We start from the raw sequence: 15,502 nt of genomic DNA, 5'->3' as shown, positions 1-15,502 counted from the left end.
CAGGGACAGTGCTCAGGCCCTGACTCTAAGCCCCAGGACTGGGAGGGCCGGGGGTGGGGTGGGTGATTCCTCCCTACAGGCACTGGTGACTCATGTCTGCAATCCTAGCTACTCAGGAGGTAGAGATCTGAGGATTATGATTCAAAGACAGCCCAGGAAGGAAAATTGTGAGACTTTTTCTTTTTTTGCCAGTCTTGGGAACCTGGGCCAGGGTGCTACCCCTGAGCTCATTTTGCTCAAGGCTAGTATTCTACCACTTGAGCCATAGCACCACTTCCAGCTTTTCCTATTATTTATTGGAGATAAGAGTATCATGGACTTTCTCGCCTAGCCTGGCCTAGAATCATGATTCTCAGATCTCAGCCTCTTGAGTAGCTAGGATTACACAGACATGAGTCCCTGGTGGCCTACTTTTTGTTTAAAAAAAACAAAAACAAAAAAACCACTACAGCTAAATCATACACTTGCATTTAGAAATATCTATCTACGTGATATGAGTATAAAAATATTAAATTCCCTTGGGTAAAATCCTTAGTTCTCCAGAATATCAATTGCTGAAGTTTTATGCATTAGAATAAGCTTCCTAGCCAGCCACCTGTGGCTCATAACTGTAATCCTAGCTACTCAGGAGGCTGAGATATAGAAAAGGCCAGAAGTGGCACTGTGGTTCAAGTGGTAGAGAGCTAGCCTTGAGCAAAAAGAAGCCAGGGACAGTGCTCAGCCCTAAGTCCAAGCCCCAGGACTGGCAAAAATAAAAAAGGCAAATTATATCCCCTATTTAAAAAAAAAAATCACCACCAAAGAGGCTTAAAAACAATATCAGGTATAGGTTGGGACTGTGGCCTAGTGGTAAAGTGCTCGCCTCATATACATGAAGCCCTGGGTTCGATTCCTCAGCACCACATACATAGAAAAAAGCCGGAAGTGGCGCTGTGGCTCAAATGGTAGAGTGCTAGCCTTGAGCAAAAAAAGTCAGGGACAGTGCTTAGGCCCAGGACTGGCAAAACAAAAAATCAGGTATGCAAGATGTGAAGAAACTGATTTGTTGCTAAAAAGCATAAACTAATACAGGCACTTCGTAAGATACAGTATCTTCTGAAATCACACGAGCCTGCAAAGTTTTGCAATAACAAAGACTTTATACTTTCCTGCATGTACATATTAATCTTTAAAAAACTTAATAAAAACCAAGTCTAATAACCCAGACTAAAGTGTTTTTTTTGCTCAGAAAGTTATTCTAATTTGTAAATCCTAATTAATTACCTTGTAGAGGATTTGCATAGGTTTGGTGAGTTCCACGTTCCTAAGAAAAGGTGCTAAATATTTGAATAAGTCAATCAGTAGCTGCGCATACATAGGCCATCCCTAAATGAAAGAAATGTACATGAGTCATAATTATACTCAAATGTGGTTCAGCCAACAGAAAACATCTAAGCAGCTAAAGCAAGACTTGACTATCCATCCCATCCACCTCCTCATACTATAATAAGTAGAAAACACAGAAGTGAACATCTCTGTGGTTGCTACACTAGTCTAATAAAAGACTAAGAATTAAGGTAGTGGGAAACAAAAGTCTGAAACAAATTGGTTCCAGAGATTTCAGGCATACTGCCCCTAGTACCTGCAAGGAAAGTGTAGGAGAAAAGAGGAGAACCTGATGAAGTTTCAGATATAATTGCAGTCTACAAAGAGCCCTAGGTCTCAATATTCCTTTTCCCATTCCTAAATTCTCAGCAAATAACTTGTGTTTCCAACACCAATTCTATACTAATAGATAAATTGGCCTACTTACTATCCCTCAACCAAGCCGATTATGTTTCATTCTTGAGTAATTTTAAGTAATATATTTTATTCCTCCCTTGGAAAGGGAAAGTCTTTCTTGAAACAAACCAACTTCATTAAAGGATTAATTCCTTTGCATTTTTTTTTTGGGGGGGGGGGTGTGTGGGCTAAATTCACCTCAGCACATTGTAGCCATATTTTCTTCTTGTCTGAGGGCCAAAGGAGAGAGCTTTAAAAGGTTGCACCTATTTGCTATTAAACTACAAAATGAAAGATGGGCACCAGTGGCTCACACCTGTAATCCTAGCTTTTCAGAAGGCTGAAATCTGAGGATCATGGTTCAAAGCCAGCTCAGGCAGGAAAAGTCCATGAGACTACCAATTACCTACCCAAAAAAAGTGGACGTTAATCTATAGCTCAAGTAGTACAGTGCTAGCCTTGAACAGAAAAGCTCAAGGCCAGTGCCCAGGCCCTGAGTTCAAGCCGCAGGACTGGCACCCTGCCCCCCCCCCTCCAAAAACCCAAAATGATAAATTCCTCACATAAATCACACCTTACTCCTAATTACACTAAGAACTCTTAATATAACTGACTAGAATTCTTCAAATAAAGTAGCATTAAAGGAGAAATCTCCATCTAAGAGTGCTTCCCTACCACATGTGATGCCATAAGTTCAATTCTCAGAAGCAGCAACATCACATCTCCCCCCACTCCCCGCAAGTTTAGTGGTGTTACCTATGAGATAAGCCTTCAGGATTTAGAATGGGAACCTATAAAAATAGCAAGGTCCCATTATCCATAGGTTTATTCACATGTCTAAGGAAGTACTTAAGGATTCCAACTTAAAAAGCCTTAACAAGTATGTAAAATCATCATTACTGTATATAAAGCAGTATAGACTTGGGGGAGACCACCTCAGAACGCCTTTAAGAGATTGATTTTCAGGCAACATCAGTCAAGGTCTTGTTAAGTCCCTCTCCATGACTAGACCCAACAATACATAGACTAATTCCCAAGTAAACGTGAAAATTGTACAATTGCTACTAAATCTCTAGGCAGTGCTAACAAGCCCCAAATAGTTAGCAGTCTTCATCAATAGGAGATAAACTGCAGCCACACCTTCTGCTGTGGTGTATGTGCTAGCATTCTTGCAATAAATATCCGATGGGAGATCAGTTCAAGCCAGGCATATACAAAGCCAGGAGCTTTGGTAGGCCTCAAAATGTGGAATGTATTACTGAAAGAAGAAAAATCCAAATTAGAAAGCTCAACCTTAAAAGTAACACATAAATATAATATGTAAGCCAGTTTACAAATAAAATTAACAAGCCCCAAAATACAAAAATGTTCTACTTCTAAAATTTTACTATATCAAAACAACAGCTCTTAATAAAACTCTCAGTCAGACATAATGGTGGATTGCTTATGGGAATTGGGAGGCTGAGGCAAGACGACTTTATGTTCCGGGTCAACATGGGCTATGCCTTCAAAAAGAAAAACCGGTAGAACACCACCAGTGGCTCAGGCCTGTAATCCTAGCTACTCAGGAGGCTCAGATCTGAGGATCACGGCTCTAAACCAGCCCCAGCAGAAAAGTCTGGTGAGACTCCTATCTCCAATAAACTACTCAGAAAAAGCCTGAAGTGGTGCTGTGGCATTGTCTTGAAAAAAGAGGTCAGGAATAGTACTCAGGCTGAGTTCTAGCTCCAGTACTGGCAAGCAGTAAAACAAAACCCACAAAACCATAACATACAAATAAAACATACACTCTCTTAAATCCAACAATACTATACTCACCAGAAAGCTGTAAGTGTTTGGAAATTAATAGTTTCTAACACATGCTCAGGTGCATTGAGTTCCAAGAGCAACATGATAAAAATTCGATGGTAGGGAAGCTGCTGAAATTCACTTTGTCGAACATCATGATCCTGTAGGAGAACTCCCACTACTATACCAAGGACCTGTATAGAAAACACAGAATCTCAGCTTGAAAATCGTACAAAAAGTCCCTTGAAGACTTTCAAATCATGTTTTTTTTACCTTAAACCCTACATTAAAGAACAGATATAAACAAAAACTGTATGTTTGCAGCCATATCTTTGAATGGCTTGCAGTATTTCTTTCTTTTTTTTTACTATCTTTGGGCCTAGCTCATATATTCCTCATAAATACCCTCCCGTAGTTTTCCAAAATCTTGGTTTTCACCAGGGACCATCATCTTTTACCATGCTAAAACAATCTCAACAGGGACAGTGCTCAGTGCTCAGCCCCAGGACTGGTAAAAATAAAACAAACTGAAAAAACCCTGTCCTCTCTATATAATTCTCTCAGTGATAAGTGAAGGATCATCAAAGACCCACCTGTAACACCCTAGACCAAAATGATCTCCGTGTTCACACACATTTCTGCACTATTTCAATGTTCACATTCCCAGAAATGTCTAAAATGAGCCAACAGGTTTTTTTCCTACTATGGCATTCTAATCTTTTCCCAACATTTGGTGGATTTTTATATCCAAATTCAAGTTCAGCACAGAAAAGAAATGCTACAGAACATTTTAGGTAAGGACTCAGAACAAAGAAGTTAAGAAACACTGACAGACTTAAATGTGCAAAGACAATGACAATTAGCATTTCAGACCTTGTTCAGCAGATTAATCTTTGTGACAGTGTTGGTAGCCTCCCCTGAGTGCTTCACTAACAGTGCAATAAGTCGCACAAAGGCATCTAGATTGTGGTAACACTTGGCTCGGATCATGGTGGGATTAGCAGCAGGATTGTGCTGCTGCTCAGCCTGAGCACGGTAACTGATTTCAACACACATTTCAGTGCACAAACGAAAAAATCTTGTTATGAGGTCATCAGTCTTCAGTATTCCTTGCTGATGCATCTACCATGGAGAACAAAAGTATTGATAAACAATAAGACAATATGAACAAATTAACTTTGTATGCCTCAACTTCCATACTTAAGATATATACTCTCATTTATTCCTATTGTCACCATTCCTAATTCTTGTTTGAAAAAAAAAAAAGATGTCATTTAGGAGGATGTCTTCTCTCTCCATTAAGGCACTGTGACACAATTCCTCCAGTTTTGAGTTTTATGGAGAACAGAGATTGAGAGAGTATCTTCAAGTAATTTAGAAAAATATGCAAATAAAACCAACATTTAGTAACCGCCTATGTCATAAGATACTCTGAAAAAAGTATCTTTTGTCCCAGAAGGAAAGTTTACGTGTATTTTACTTCTCACAAAATTAAAGGTTTTTTTTGTTTGTTTGTTTTTAGGGGGGTGCCCTTCCTGGGAATTGAACTCAGGGTCTAGGTGCTGCCTCTGAGCTTTTTTGCTCAAGGCTAGTGCTCTTCCACTTGAGCCACAGCTCCAACTCTGGCTTTATGGTGGTTAATTGGAGATAAGAGTCTCAGGGGCTTTCCTGCCAGGGCTAGTTTCAAATCATGATCCTCAGATTTCAGCACTAGGTATAAGCCATTGGCACTCAACAGATAATTTCTTTTACTTAAACAGTAACAAGAGCTTTTGAAACTCTAGCCACCCTTAGGAAAAGCACTAAGCACTAATTTATACAATAAACAGGTACCAAATGAAAATACTCAGATTATGGCTAGCAATTTTAAAATGTAATAAAACTGTTACAATACAGTACAATAAAAGGAGGAAAATACAAATTATATGACACTTGTCTAGAAGTAAGGCAGAGCAGAAAAGCCAGTCAGCAGATGACAACAGAAAATATGCATAAAGGTTAAAGAGGTCAGCACTCACTTAGACCAATCAAACTTTAAGAAAAAATTATGAAGAATATTTTGGAAATTATAAAGCAATTTATAACCAATAAACCAGCTAAACTGGTACAATCCTGATAACAATGTATCCCAATGCCAAGGCAGAAAGGGAGCCAAAGAACTTCTGCCTACATTAAAATTTGAAGGAGTGGAAGGAGAAAAAAGGCTCACATTGTTCTTAATCCTGGCAGGCAGGATCAGTTTGAGGCCAGCCCAGGCAAAAAACATTTTCAAGATCCCATCTCAGTAGGAAAGGCTATGTGGTGGTACCTGCCTGTCCTCACAGCAATGACAGGGAGCATAAATAGGACTGCAGGCCAGGCAAGCTGGGGCAGAAAGCAAGACACTGTGTCAAAATAACCAGAACAGCCAGCCACGTGCTGTGGCTCATTTCTGTAATCCTAACTACTCAGAATGCTGAAAACAGGAGGATCACATTCTGAAGCCATCAATGGCTCAGCTGCTTACAGTGCTAGCCAAGCAAGCCGAACACAAGACCCTGAGTATCTAGTATGGTTGGGGGAATAGTGATACAACACAGAGCAAAAGTGACCACAAAAGTGTGATAGTCTTTCTCAAGAAGATTAAGAGCAAACAAGTCAACAGGAAGAGCTGAGACAGAAAAGCCACATCCATACCCATGAAATAGCAATGATCACAAAACCCAACTGATTTAAAATTTTTCCACTCAGATAAGAAATCAAAACTAAAAATGTGCAGTAATAGTTTTTCAATAGGATGTTTTATATTAGACTTTTAGTAGAGAATTTTATCTAGTAGTTTACTAAATATCATTTATCTTGAAAAGTAAATGCAACATGTAACAAATTCCAGAATATAAATCAGATCTTCCACTTATCAACTGACACGTATTTGAAAATAGAGCCAATTAACAATCTTTCTCTGGCAACATAACCAAGTTTCAGCTGAGAAAAATGTAATAAGCAGATAGCTCACCCTGAACAAATATAACATTGGTAATAGTTATAACATTCAAAAGCCAATTCAGGATAGCAGGGTGAACTTGACTGGAATATAGTGTAAACATGTGGAAATGTAACACTAACTCTTCTCCACCCCCATATAAGTGAGACAAGCTAATTTTTTAAAGTCACTTCAAGGGCGAGGGCTATCATTCTTACCAAGTTATATTACTATGAGGACACACTGACTATCATTCTTATACCCTGAAGCCACTGAAAGCAGTTGATGACCAAAAGTAGAATACTAATGGCTATCTTTCTGTATTTTTTCTGTTCATCCTGTCTATAACTGTTTGTTCTTGTGACATATGAATTTTAGCTAGGGGCTTGATTCCATCATATACTTTAACTCAAACTCCAATTTTGTGTCCTTTTCTTGGGGTGTTGGGGTGGATTAGTCATGGGTGGGCTCCGTCCCTGAACTACTTTTGCTCAAGTCTAGCACTCTACCACTTTGAGCCACCATGCTTCCAGGTTCCTACTGGTTAATTGGAGATAAGAGACTCATGAACTTTCCTGCCCAGGCTGGCTTTGAATTGTGATCCTCAAATCTCAGCCTCCTGAGAAGTTAAGATTACAGAGGTGAGCCACCAATACCTGGTGCATCAGTTTTTGGGGTTTTTTTTTGTTTTTCCTTTTTTTTTTTTTTAAAGGTCTGAGACCTGGACTTGAACTAGGTACCGAATGCTTTCACACTATGGCTACTGGCCCACCACTTGAACCATGCCTCCAAACCCCATTTGCATCAAATTTAGTAAACAGAAAAACTGAAAAGCATTTTCCAAGAGTATGCTGCTATTTTCAGTTGCCAGCCACTAAAATTACAAAATGCCCTACAGTACTATTTAATTGTTTGTGTCTTTTATTATGAGGCTTGAATTCAGAGCCCGTGCACTTCCCTGAGCTCTTTTGCTCAAGGCTAGTGATCTACCACTTTGCGCCACAGCTCTAATTCTGGCTTTTGAGTGGTTAATTGGAGGTAAGAGCCTCAAGGGGACTTTTCTGCCTGGGCTGGCTTTGCTTTGAATTGCAACTCTCAGATCTCAGCCTCCCTGGGTAGCTAGGATTATAGGCATGAGCTAAGGTGTCTAGCTGTTATATCTTTTAAACATAATCTATAAAAATCTCACTAGTTAATAACCTATCACTACTGATTATCCTGCCAATTAAAATTTTCACCTTTATTCTCCAACCTATTATTATGTAACCCATTATATACTGTTGGTTTGACAAGTGGAATGTGATAAATAGGACTAATGTGAGCTTAGGGAATGCAAACTTCACTGAAAGTTTTGATAAACAGTAAGGAAACATGGGCTGTATGAACTAACAAGAGCACAATGATCTTGTATTTTTGGTTTGCATGAGTATGGAGGTAACTCTCTGACCACAAGTATATAATGCTGAGTTTTAATACTGGAGGTATCACACCCTACTTAATGTTGAATAAAAAGCACCTTTCTTTCCAAAAGCTCTACCTGTCCAACAAACGCAGAGAAAGCTTTGGTACTGTCACGGCCAGCTGCTGCTGAGTGGTAGAGATTCACCCATTCTCTCAGAAGATACTCTGCCTTCTCCCTCAAGCCTGGAGGGTCATCGTACTCTGAGGCTTGAGATATCCCAGAATGCATCATAAAGTTGGGGCCTCCATGAGCACGATCAATCATTGCTTCATAGTTGGATCGTACTACTTCCATCAGCTGGGGCAATCTAATATGATAAATCCAGAGTGAAAATCAGTCTACTCACAGTTATAATTTCATACAGTTGGACAACTTGATTACTGAACAGAAACCACACTTCATTGATTTAGCATTTCCAGTCTCTCCGCACCTCCCTACTTACGACAACACAATATACACAAATGTCTTGACTTTAGTTAAACTACTTCACCAAAAACTTATCCACTGAAGTGGAGCTGATGGTCAGAATCAACAAGTAGTTCATTCTCTGCTTATCTATTTTCATTCATTGCTGTACTTTATACTATTTCTCTTTATTTTCAACAGCTGTTTGAAAATTTGCTTCCATTTGATTTTGGAAACAAGCCTAGAAAGGTTAAGTCCATTTGCTTAAAATTAGCGTATTTTTAAGTGGCAGAACTAAGGCAGAAAAGGATTCTGACACCAAGTTAAAAATCACTACATATACTGTTCAATACCAAAAAGACCTGGCAGTTAGTTAAGCTTTCCTACTTCCACAGGCAATGTAATGCCTAACTAAAGTTACACACTACAGGCAAAGAAGTTATAAGTAACATTACTAAGTCTGTATATTCATTTCTAAAGCTTTTAGGAAGAGTGTTGAATGCACAGAGTGATCAAAGCATTTCATCCTCACCCTTCTGGAGCATTGCCTCTGGAATGAGCATTAATCCTCATGAGAGTTTCAATGGTGTGAAACAGATCTGCCTCAGTAACATGAGCAACACTCCTTTCATCCACCAGCAGGATTTTTACCAACTGCATAGCAAACGCCACGGCCATGTAGTTTAGACCATTCTCCATTGACTGGCAACACAGAAAATACAATGTAAGAGAGAAAACACAAATGAAAACACTTCCTGAGTTCTTTGGTAGGCTCAAGTAAACTTCTTCCATACCTGAGCTAGGTGAAGGTCATACTGTTGCATGTTAACCAAATGATTTCGTATTAACAACTCCACTGCCTCCACATTATATTTATATTCATCTCGACATTCAATTAGGCACCTAAGAAAGTTAAGGATTTTATTCAGATGCTAAACCACACTATATAAAACAAAAAAAGATTATTGGAACTTTGTTCTAGATTAAGAATGCCTTAAAGAGCCAAATACAGGAGGCCCTCACGAACCTTGTGATCTGTTTGTTGCACCATGGAGATCCATATGCCCTGCCATCCTGCAGAGCTTTTAGTACCAAGAGGTGGCACTCTCGGTAACGCAGCAGCAGGTCAGCATCAGCACCACTTGTGGCATCTAATAAGCCCTCAACAGCCTGTGGGCAAAACAAAAATGTTTAGAACAATATTCACCCCAATTATGAAAGCTAAACATCAAACTTCAATGAGAAATACTATCCACTTTCTAAAGTTTCAAAATGGCTATCTGGACTACAGAAAATCTTGGCATAACTGTCTCTATTTTCTATGCTTCTTTGCTCTAAATCACTGTCTCTGCAGTCACTTTGCAATCACCTTGGAATTCAGGAAGAACAGGATTTATCACTGATCAACAACTTTAAGAGGACCTAAGGAACAATACAGTTTCCTCAGGACTCACTACCCACTAGGCAGTGATGACTTGTCAATTCCAAACTTCTCCAGAACCTGCCCCAAAACAAGGACCAAGATAATGGTCATCCACCACCAATCTGTGACAGGGACTGTTAACTTTACATACTTCTTTAGCCCTGTTGCCATTTAAGTATATACTCATGTCTATACCCTGAAGATGGCTTTAAAATGCATTTAAGTACTATCTCTCCATAGCTGCCATGTAACAAATCTCCTTACTCTGCCCTTTACCATTATATTTGGTGACCCTAACTGCTGGAATTAAGAGTCACTCTTAAGTTCTACCTGAGGTTTTCATCACTGTCTTTAGCCTCTTCAGAGTCTTTTTCCATCAAATTCTCAAGCTCTCTTTTAGAGTGTGCTCAATAGTCTTATTTCCAAGAAAATATTTTCTTAAGGAAATTTTCCCTCTGTCATAACCATATTCTACCTAAGACGGAAAAAAAAAAACCTATACCACAGAAATTGCTTTAGGTAACTTATTTAGTCTTAACAATAATTTCCTAAGTTTGCAGATGGGAGTGCAAGTAACTCAAATTCTACAAAGCTAGTTTCCTTCTTCCACAAGTAATATCAAGAACCAACCTTCTGGAGCAAGCCAAGAGCAGCTATGGCATCCCGAGAGTTCCGTGATAACACTACAACCTCCAAAAGACTTCGCAGAGCCTGGGCTTGAGGGTTCATAGCCAAAGTTGGTGGTATGGCATGTAAGTGCTGCTCCAGTTCTGTAATGCACTTATCATAAATTTGAGCTACATCATCTGTTGCCCAAGCTTGCTGTGTTACAGAAGGAAATAAAGAGGTAAGGGGGAAAAAAATTAAGGTTTTCTTCACTGAAGGTCTCTCTCATTTGTGTGTGTGTGTGTGTGTGTGTGTGTAGGTAGGTGTGTGTAGGTAGGTGTAGGTGTGTGCGTGTGTGTGTGTGTGTGTAGGTGGGTGTCATAAGCCACTGGCGCCCAGCAGTTCCTTTTACTTTTTTAGGAAAAGTGTCTTTTCCAGGCTTGCTTCCTGAGCTACCAGTCATAATGCTATGAAGTGCTATGAAATATGGTGGTGCAAGGCAGGCTCCAGAGCAGGAATATTTGAGAGTAGAAAATTATCAGGCACCAGCATAATCAAGTGACCAGAGTATAGAAAGGGTATATCAAGTATAGCAGAGTAAAGACTGGGGACGACCACATTATTGGTGGCATATAGCAACTACTATACAGTCTAAGAATGTGTTTTAAGACATGAAAAATATAGTACTCATAGCAACTGCCAAAGCGTGCCTAAACATAACAAGAACAGTGTATCAGTGGTATTCCTATCAAAAAGGTACTGCACCAGTTCAGTGGCAGTGCTTGCCTGGCATGCTCTGGGTGGGTCATCAGTACCACATACACAGGGTAATAGCAGTAATAATGGTATGGTATTTGTAGTAATGTAAATACAGAGCATTACCTAAGTACAGTCACAAGAAAACACTGTCCAAGTTCAAATCAGGCTATTCTTGAAAATAACTGGTCTATAATCTTTGAAAGTTTCAAGGATGTGAAAGTTTAGTTAGGGGAGTTTTTAAAAATGAAATGTGTAGTACTCAAACAGGTCTTCTATAAAACATTATCCTAGGGTGGGAATGTGGCTTACTGGTGGAGTGCTTGCCTAACATGCCTAAAGCCCTGGGTTGATTCCTTAGCAACACATAAACAAAAAAAGGCTGGATGTGGCACTGTGGCTTAACTGGTAGAGTTCTAGCTTTGAGCAAAAAGAAGCCAGGAACAGTGCTCAGGCCCAGAGTTCAAGCCCCAGGACTGGCCAAAAAAAAAAAAAAAAAAAGTATCCTGACAACTTGGTAAAAAGACAATGAAGTCTGTGAAAACACAGTTACATTTCCTGATTTTGATGCTTTTATTATGGTCAACATGCAAATTTTTAGAAAACACATTACAAAAACCCTAAGGGAAGCCAAGAGGTCAAATTTCCTCTAACACATCTGACCATTAGAATCAGACTAGTATCATGGGCTTAACTACCAAAATTGTAAATGTAAGCTCTGTAAGGTATCAGTGGCTCACACTATAATACTAGCTATTCAAGAAGCTAAGATCTCGATCTCAGTTCAAAGCTAGACCAGGCAGAAAAGTTAATGAAACTTTTATCTAACTAACTAGTAAAATGCCAGACTGAAGGTATAGTTCAGGTAGGTGGTAGAGAATCAGCTGTGAATGAAAAAGGCTGAGCAAAAACTTAATACCCTAAGTTCAAGCTTCAGTACCAGTGCACAAACAAGAAACAACTCTATATGCCAGGATGGTCTGATACACAGTATTCAATAACTATGTTTTCCCTATAACTTGAGCTTCTAGGAATAGTGATATATTAACTAATACATTTAAATCACACTTTACAAACACCCAATTTAATCCAAGTGAAGTATTTTACCTTCATGGGCTGAGCTAAAAATCCTGTGGGCTGACTTAGGTCATTTGTAGGCAAAAAGCCAGGTACATTTCGTGCAAACTCTTCATAAACTGCCAGCTGCTTTGGGTCCACACCACCAACCTTAAAAAAGAAAAGCCTATTTTGACAGAATCCATTTTAAAATCAAAGTAAAGTTTTTTAAAGCTAATGTTTGAACAGGAATTGGCCCAAGAGTTCTGACAAAAGCCATCAAAACATACTGTGGGCATTAACTGATGGCCACAGACGACAGTGCAGAAGAGGGTTTCCCATTTCTCTCTCAAGAATACCCTCACTTATATTCACTGAAGATATGGTCTCAGATGGGGCCATGCAATTCTCCCTTGGTGCCACGAAATAGTATTAGATTCCCCATCATCATGTTGATATGTCTAGGGAAGTCTAAGTTGGGAAATAAAAGCTAAAACTTAGAGGCACATCAAGTCTCTGCAGCATCTTTTCTTTAATGACTTTGTGGAATGGAAGAGCCCAGGCTATTTCGACACCTGTTCCACAGATACTTTTAAAGTAAAGTGCTACTGGGTTAAGACATTTTCTTAGAAACATTTAGTCCTACTGTCCTAGAATCAGTAAACAGATACAGCCAATAATATCGGCGCGGGGGGGGGGGGGGGGGGGGGGACTTGCAGAGACAGAGAGAGTCCAGTTCTCACTTTAAGCCTGATCTGCTCTGGCATCCGCTCAGCTTGATATGTTAATACAACAGGATCACAGTATCTTCGTCCTTCTTGCCTAGCATGTTTTCTCAGCTCAAATTCCTGGAAATAAAAAACAGTCACTGAGGTTCTTGTTATGAGGCATCTTCTTAAATAACAAAACACTTCCAGCCTAAAGAAAATATTACGCACTTACAGTTGCTAATCTCTTGTCCATCTCAGGGCCTGCTTTCTCTACAGCAGTCTTCTGAATAAAACAACAAGCTAATTCACAATTGTCCTGAGCTAACTGAGCAGCTGCTTGGTCCATCATTTCCCTTTGTTGTGGGGATGCAGTCTATTTAGAACAGAAAAATAGGAAAGAAAAATTTTAAAGTTGGATAATGGAAAATATAATACATCCAAAGAATACATTTCAAATTTAGGTGATAGTTACAAATACGCTGTGACCTTGGAATGTTTTTAACAACCAACTGCCTCATTTTAAGAAAAGACACTAAGCATTTTATTGGTTTGCTATAAACATTGTGAACATGAAAGTAGTTACTTAGTTTAAAAAAAAAAAAAGGACTTATTTACCATGACATCTGAGACTTAAAAGTACTTCCAGGGCTGGGAATATGGCCTAGTGACGGTAGAGTGCTTGTCTCGTATACATGAAGTCCTGGGTTCAATTCCACAGCACCACATATATAGAAAAAGCCAGAAGTGGCACTGTGGCTCAAGTGGTAGAGTGCTAGCCTTGAGCTCAAGGACAACGCCCAGGCCCAGTGTTCAAGCCCCACGACCAACAAAAAAGACATCAAATAAATATTTATGACTGAGAGATTGTTGGGTACTAGTGGCTCTTGTCTATAATCCTAGTTGCTCATGAGGCTGAGATTTGAGAATCATGGTTCAAAGCCAACCTACACAGAAAAGTTCATGATTCTCTTTAACTAGCAAAATGCCAGAAGTGAAGATGTGGTTCAAATGGTAGCATAGGGGCTGAAAATATGGCCTAGTGGCAGGAGTGCTTGCCTTGTATGCATGAAGCCCTGGGTTGGATTCCCCAGCACCACATATATAGAAAATGGCCAGAAGTGGCACTGTGGCTCAAGTGGCAGAGTGCTAGTCTTGAGCACAAAAGAAGCCAGGGACAGTGCTCAGGCCCTGAGTCCAAGGCCCAGGACTGGCAAAATAAATAAATAATTTTAAAAAAAAAAACAAAACCAAAAAAACAAAAAAAACAACAACAACAAGTGGTAGCATACCAGCCTTGAGCAAAAAAGTGTGAGAGACTCTGAGTTTAAGCTCTAGTACTGGCTGGCACTCATGTGCACAAAACAAGACACACACAACCCCCCCCCTCCCCCCAGGACTGAAAGGTAATTCTCGCAGCCATAGGCACAGAAATTTCTGGAAGATAAGTAGTAGTGAGGTTTTTTTTTCCTTTTGGTAGGTCATGAGGATTAAAATCAGGGCCTGAGAACCTTTCCCTGAGGTCTCTTGCTCAAAGCTAGTGCTCTACCACTTTGAGCCACAATGCCACTTCTGGTTTCCTGGTGGTTAAATGGAGATAAGTCTCATGGAATTTTCTGCCCATGTTGGCTTTGAACTATGATCTGCAGCTCCCAGTCTCCTGAGCTAGGATTGATTATAGGAGTGAGCACCAGTGCCTGGAAGTAGAGTTTTTGGGGTTTTGTCAGTCATGGGGCTTGAACTCTTGTAGCCTGGGTGTTGTCCCTGAGCTCTTCAGCTCAGGGCTAGGGCTCTACCACTTTGAGCCACAGCTGCTCTGGTTTTCTGGTTGTTAATTGGAGGGTCTCAAACTTCCTGCCCAGGCTGGCTTTGAACTGTGTACTCAGACCTCAGCCTCCTGAGTAGCTAGGATTATAGGTGTGAGCCATTGGCTCCCATATCGGCGCCAAATAAATAACCAACTTACACGAAGAGCTGAGGCAAAACTGTTTTTTAGGTTTGTGGATATGCTCATCAGCAAAGGCTCCCTGCAAGTAATCATAGCCATCCCAGCTGTCAAGTTACGCATCATGTGATGAGCTGCTATTCGCATTCGAGATTCCTCCGAATCCAGGGCAAAATCTTTCCTGACTATTTGCTCACAAGTAGTCATGGCGATCTTAATTGATCGGTCCACCACAGGGTGAACCAGTTCCTGTACAGCCCTTTCAATTGCTTGGCGTACACACTGTTTCAACTGTGGATGGGCCTGGAACAAGGGAATCTGGGAGGGATGACACAACATATACACAAACAGAAAAAGTAAGTTAACTGCTTTAAATAAGACAATCCAATTTTTATCAGCATTCCCACAATTCTGGAATTACTTCAAGGTTAGCCTTAGAAGGCATGTATTTCTAATAAAATCAACAAATTAATCAAGGAAAACCTGGGAGCTAAGCTATATAGAGAAAAAAGTACCTAGCATAGCTTATGATCCATTGATAGTAAGTATATCTTTATTTTAAGAAGTCAAATTCAACAAGCAAATGATTTATTAAAATATGTATTATGTGCTATAGACATAACTTGCTGAA

General features: G+C 39.8%; 1 protein-coding gene across 1 annotated transcript in view; it reads right to left on the bottom strand.

Annotated features, from left to right (window-relative positions):
- Positions 1-15,502, bottom strand: part of Cnot1 (CCR4-NOT transcription complex subunit 1) — an 87,230-nt gene that overhangs the window by 7,984 nt on the left and 63,744 nt on the right. The window contains 13 exon segments of the mRNA XM_048355468.1: positions 1,264-1,365; positions 2,902-3,019; positions 3,580-3,743; positions 4,423-4,671; positions 8,049-8,280; positions 8,911-9,080; positions 9,173-9,281; positions 9,406-9,548; positions 10,432-10,623; positions 12,271-12,390; positions 12,963-13,067; positions 13,162-13,302; positions 14,893-15,189. Coding sequence (XP_048211425.1) covers positions 1,264-1,365; positions 2,902-3,019; positions 3,580-3,743; positions 4,423-4,671; positions 8,049-8,280; positions 8,911-9,080; positions 9,173-9,281; positions 9,406-9,548; positions 10,432-10,623; positions 12,271-12,390; positions 12,963-13,067; positions 13,162-13,302; positions 14,893-15,189 — 2,142 coding nt within the window.

Source organism: Perognathus longimembris, chromosome 10, assembly GCF_023159225.1.
Source record: "Perognathus longimembris pacificus isolate PPM17 chromosome 10, ASM2315922v1, whole genome shotgun sequence".
Taxonomy (NCBI): Eukaryota; Metazoa; Chordata; class Mammalia; order Rodentia; family Heteromyidae; genus Perognathus; species Perognathus longimembris.
This window is presented reverse-complemented; position numbering and strand designations above follow the sequence as displayed.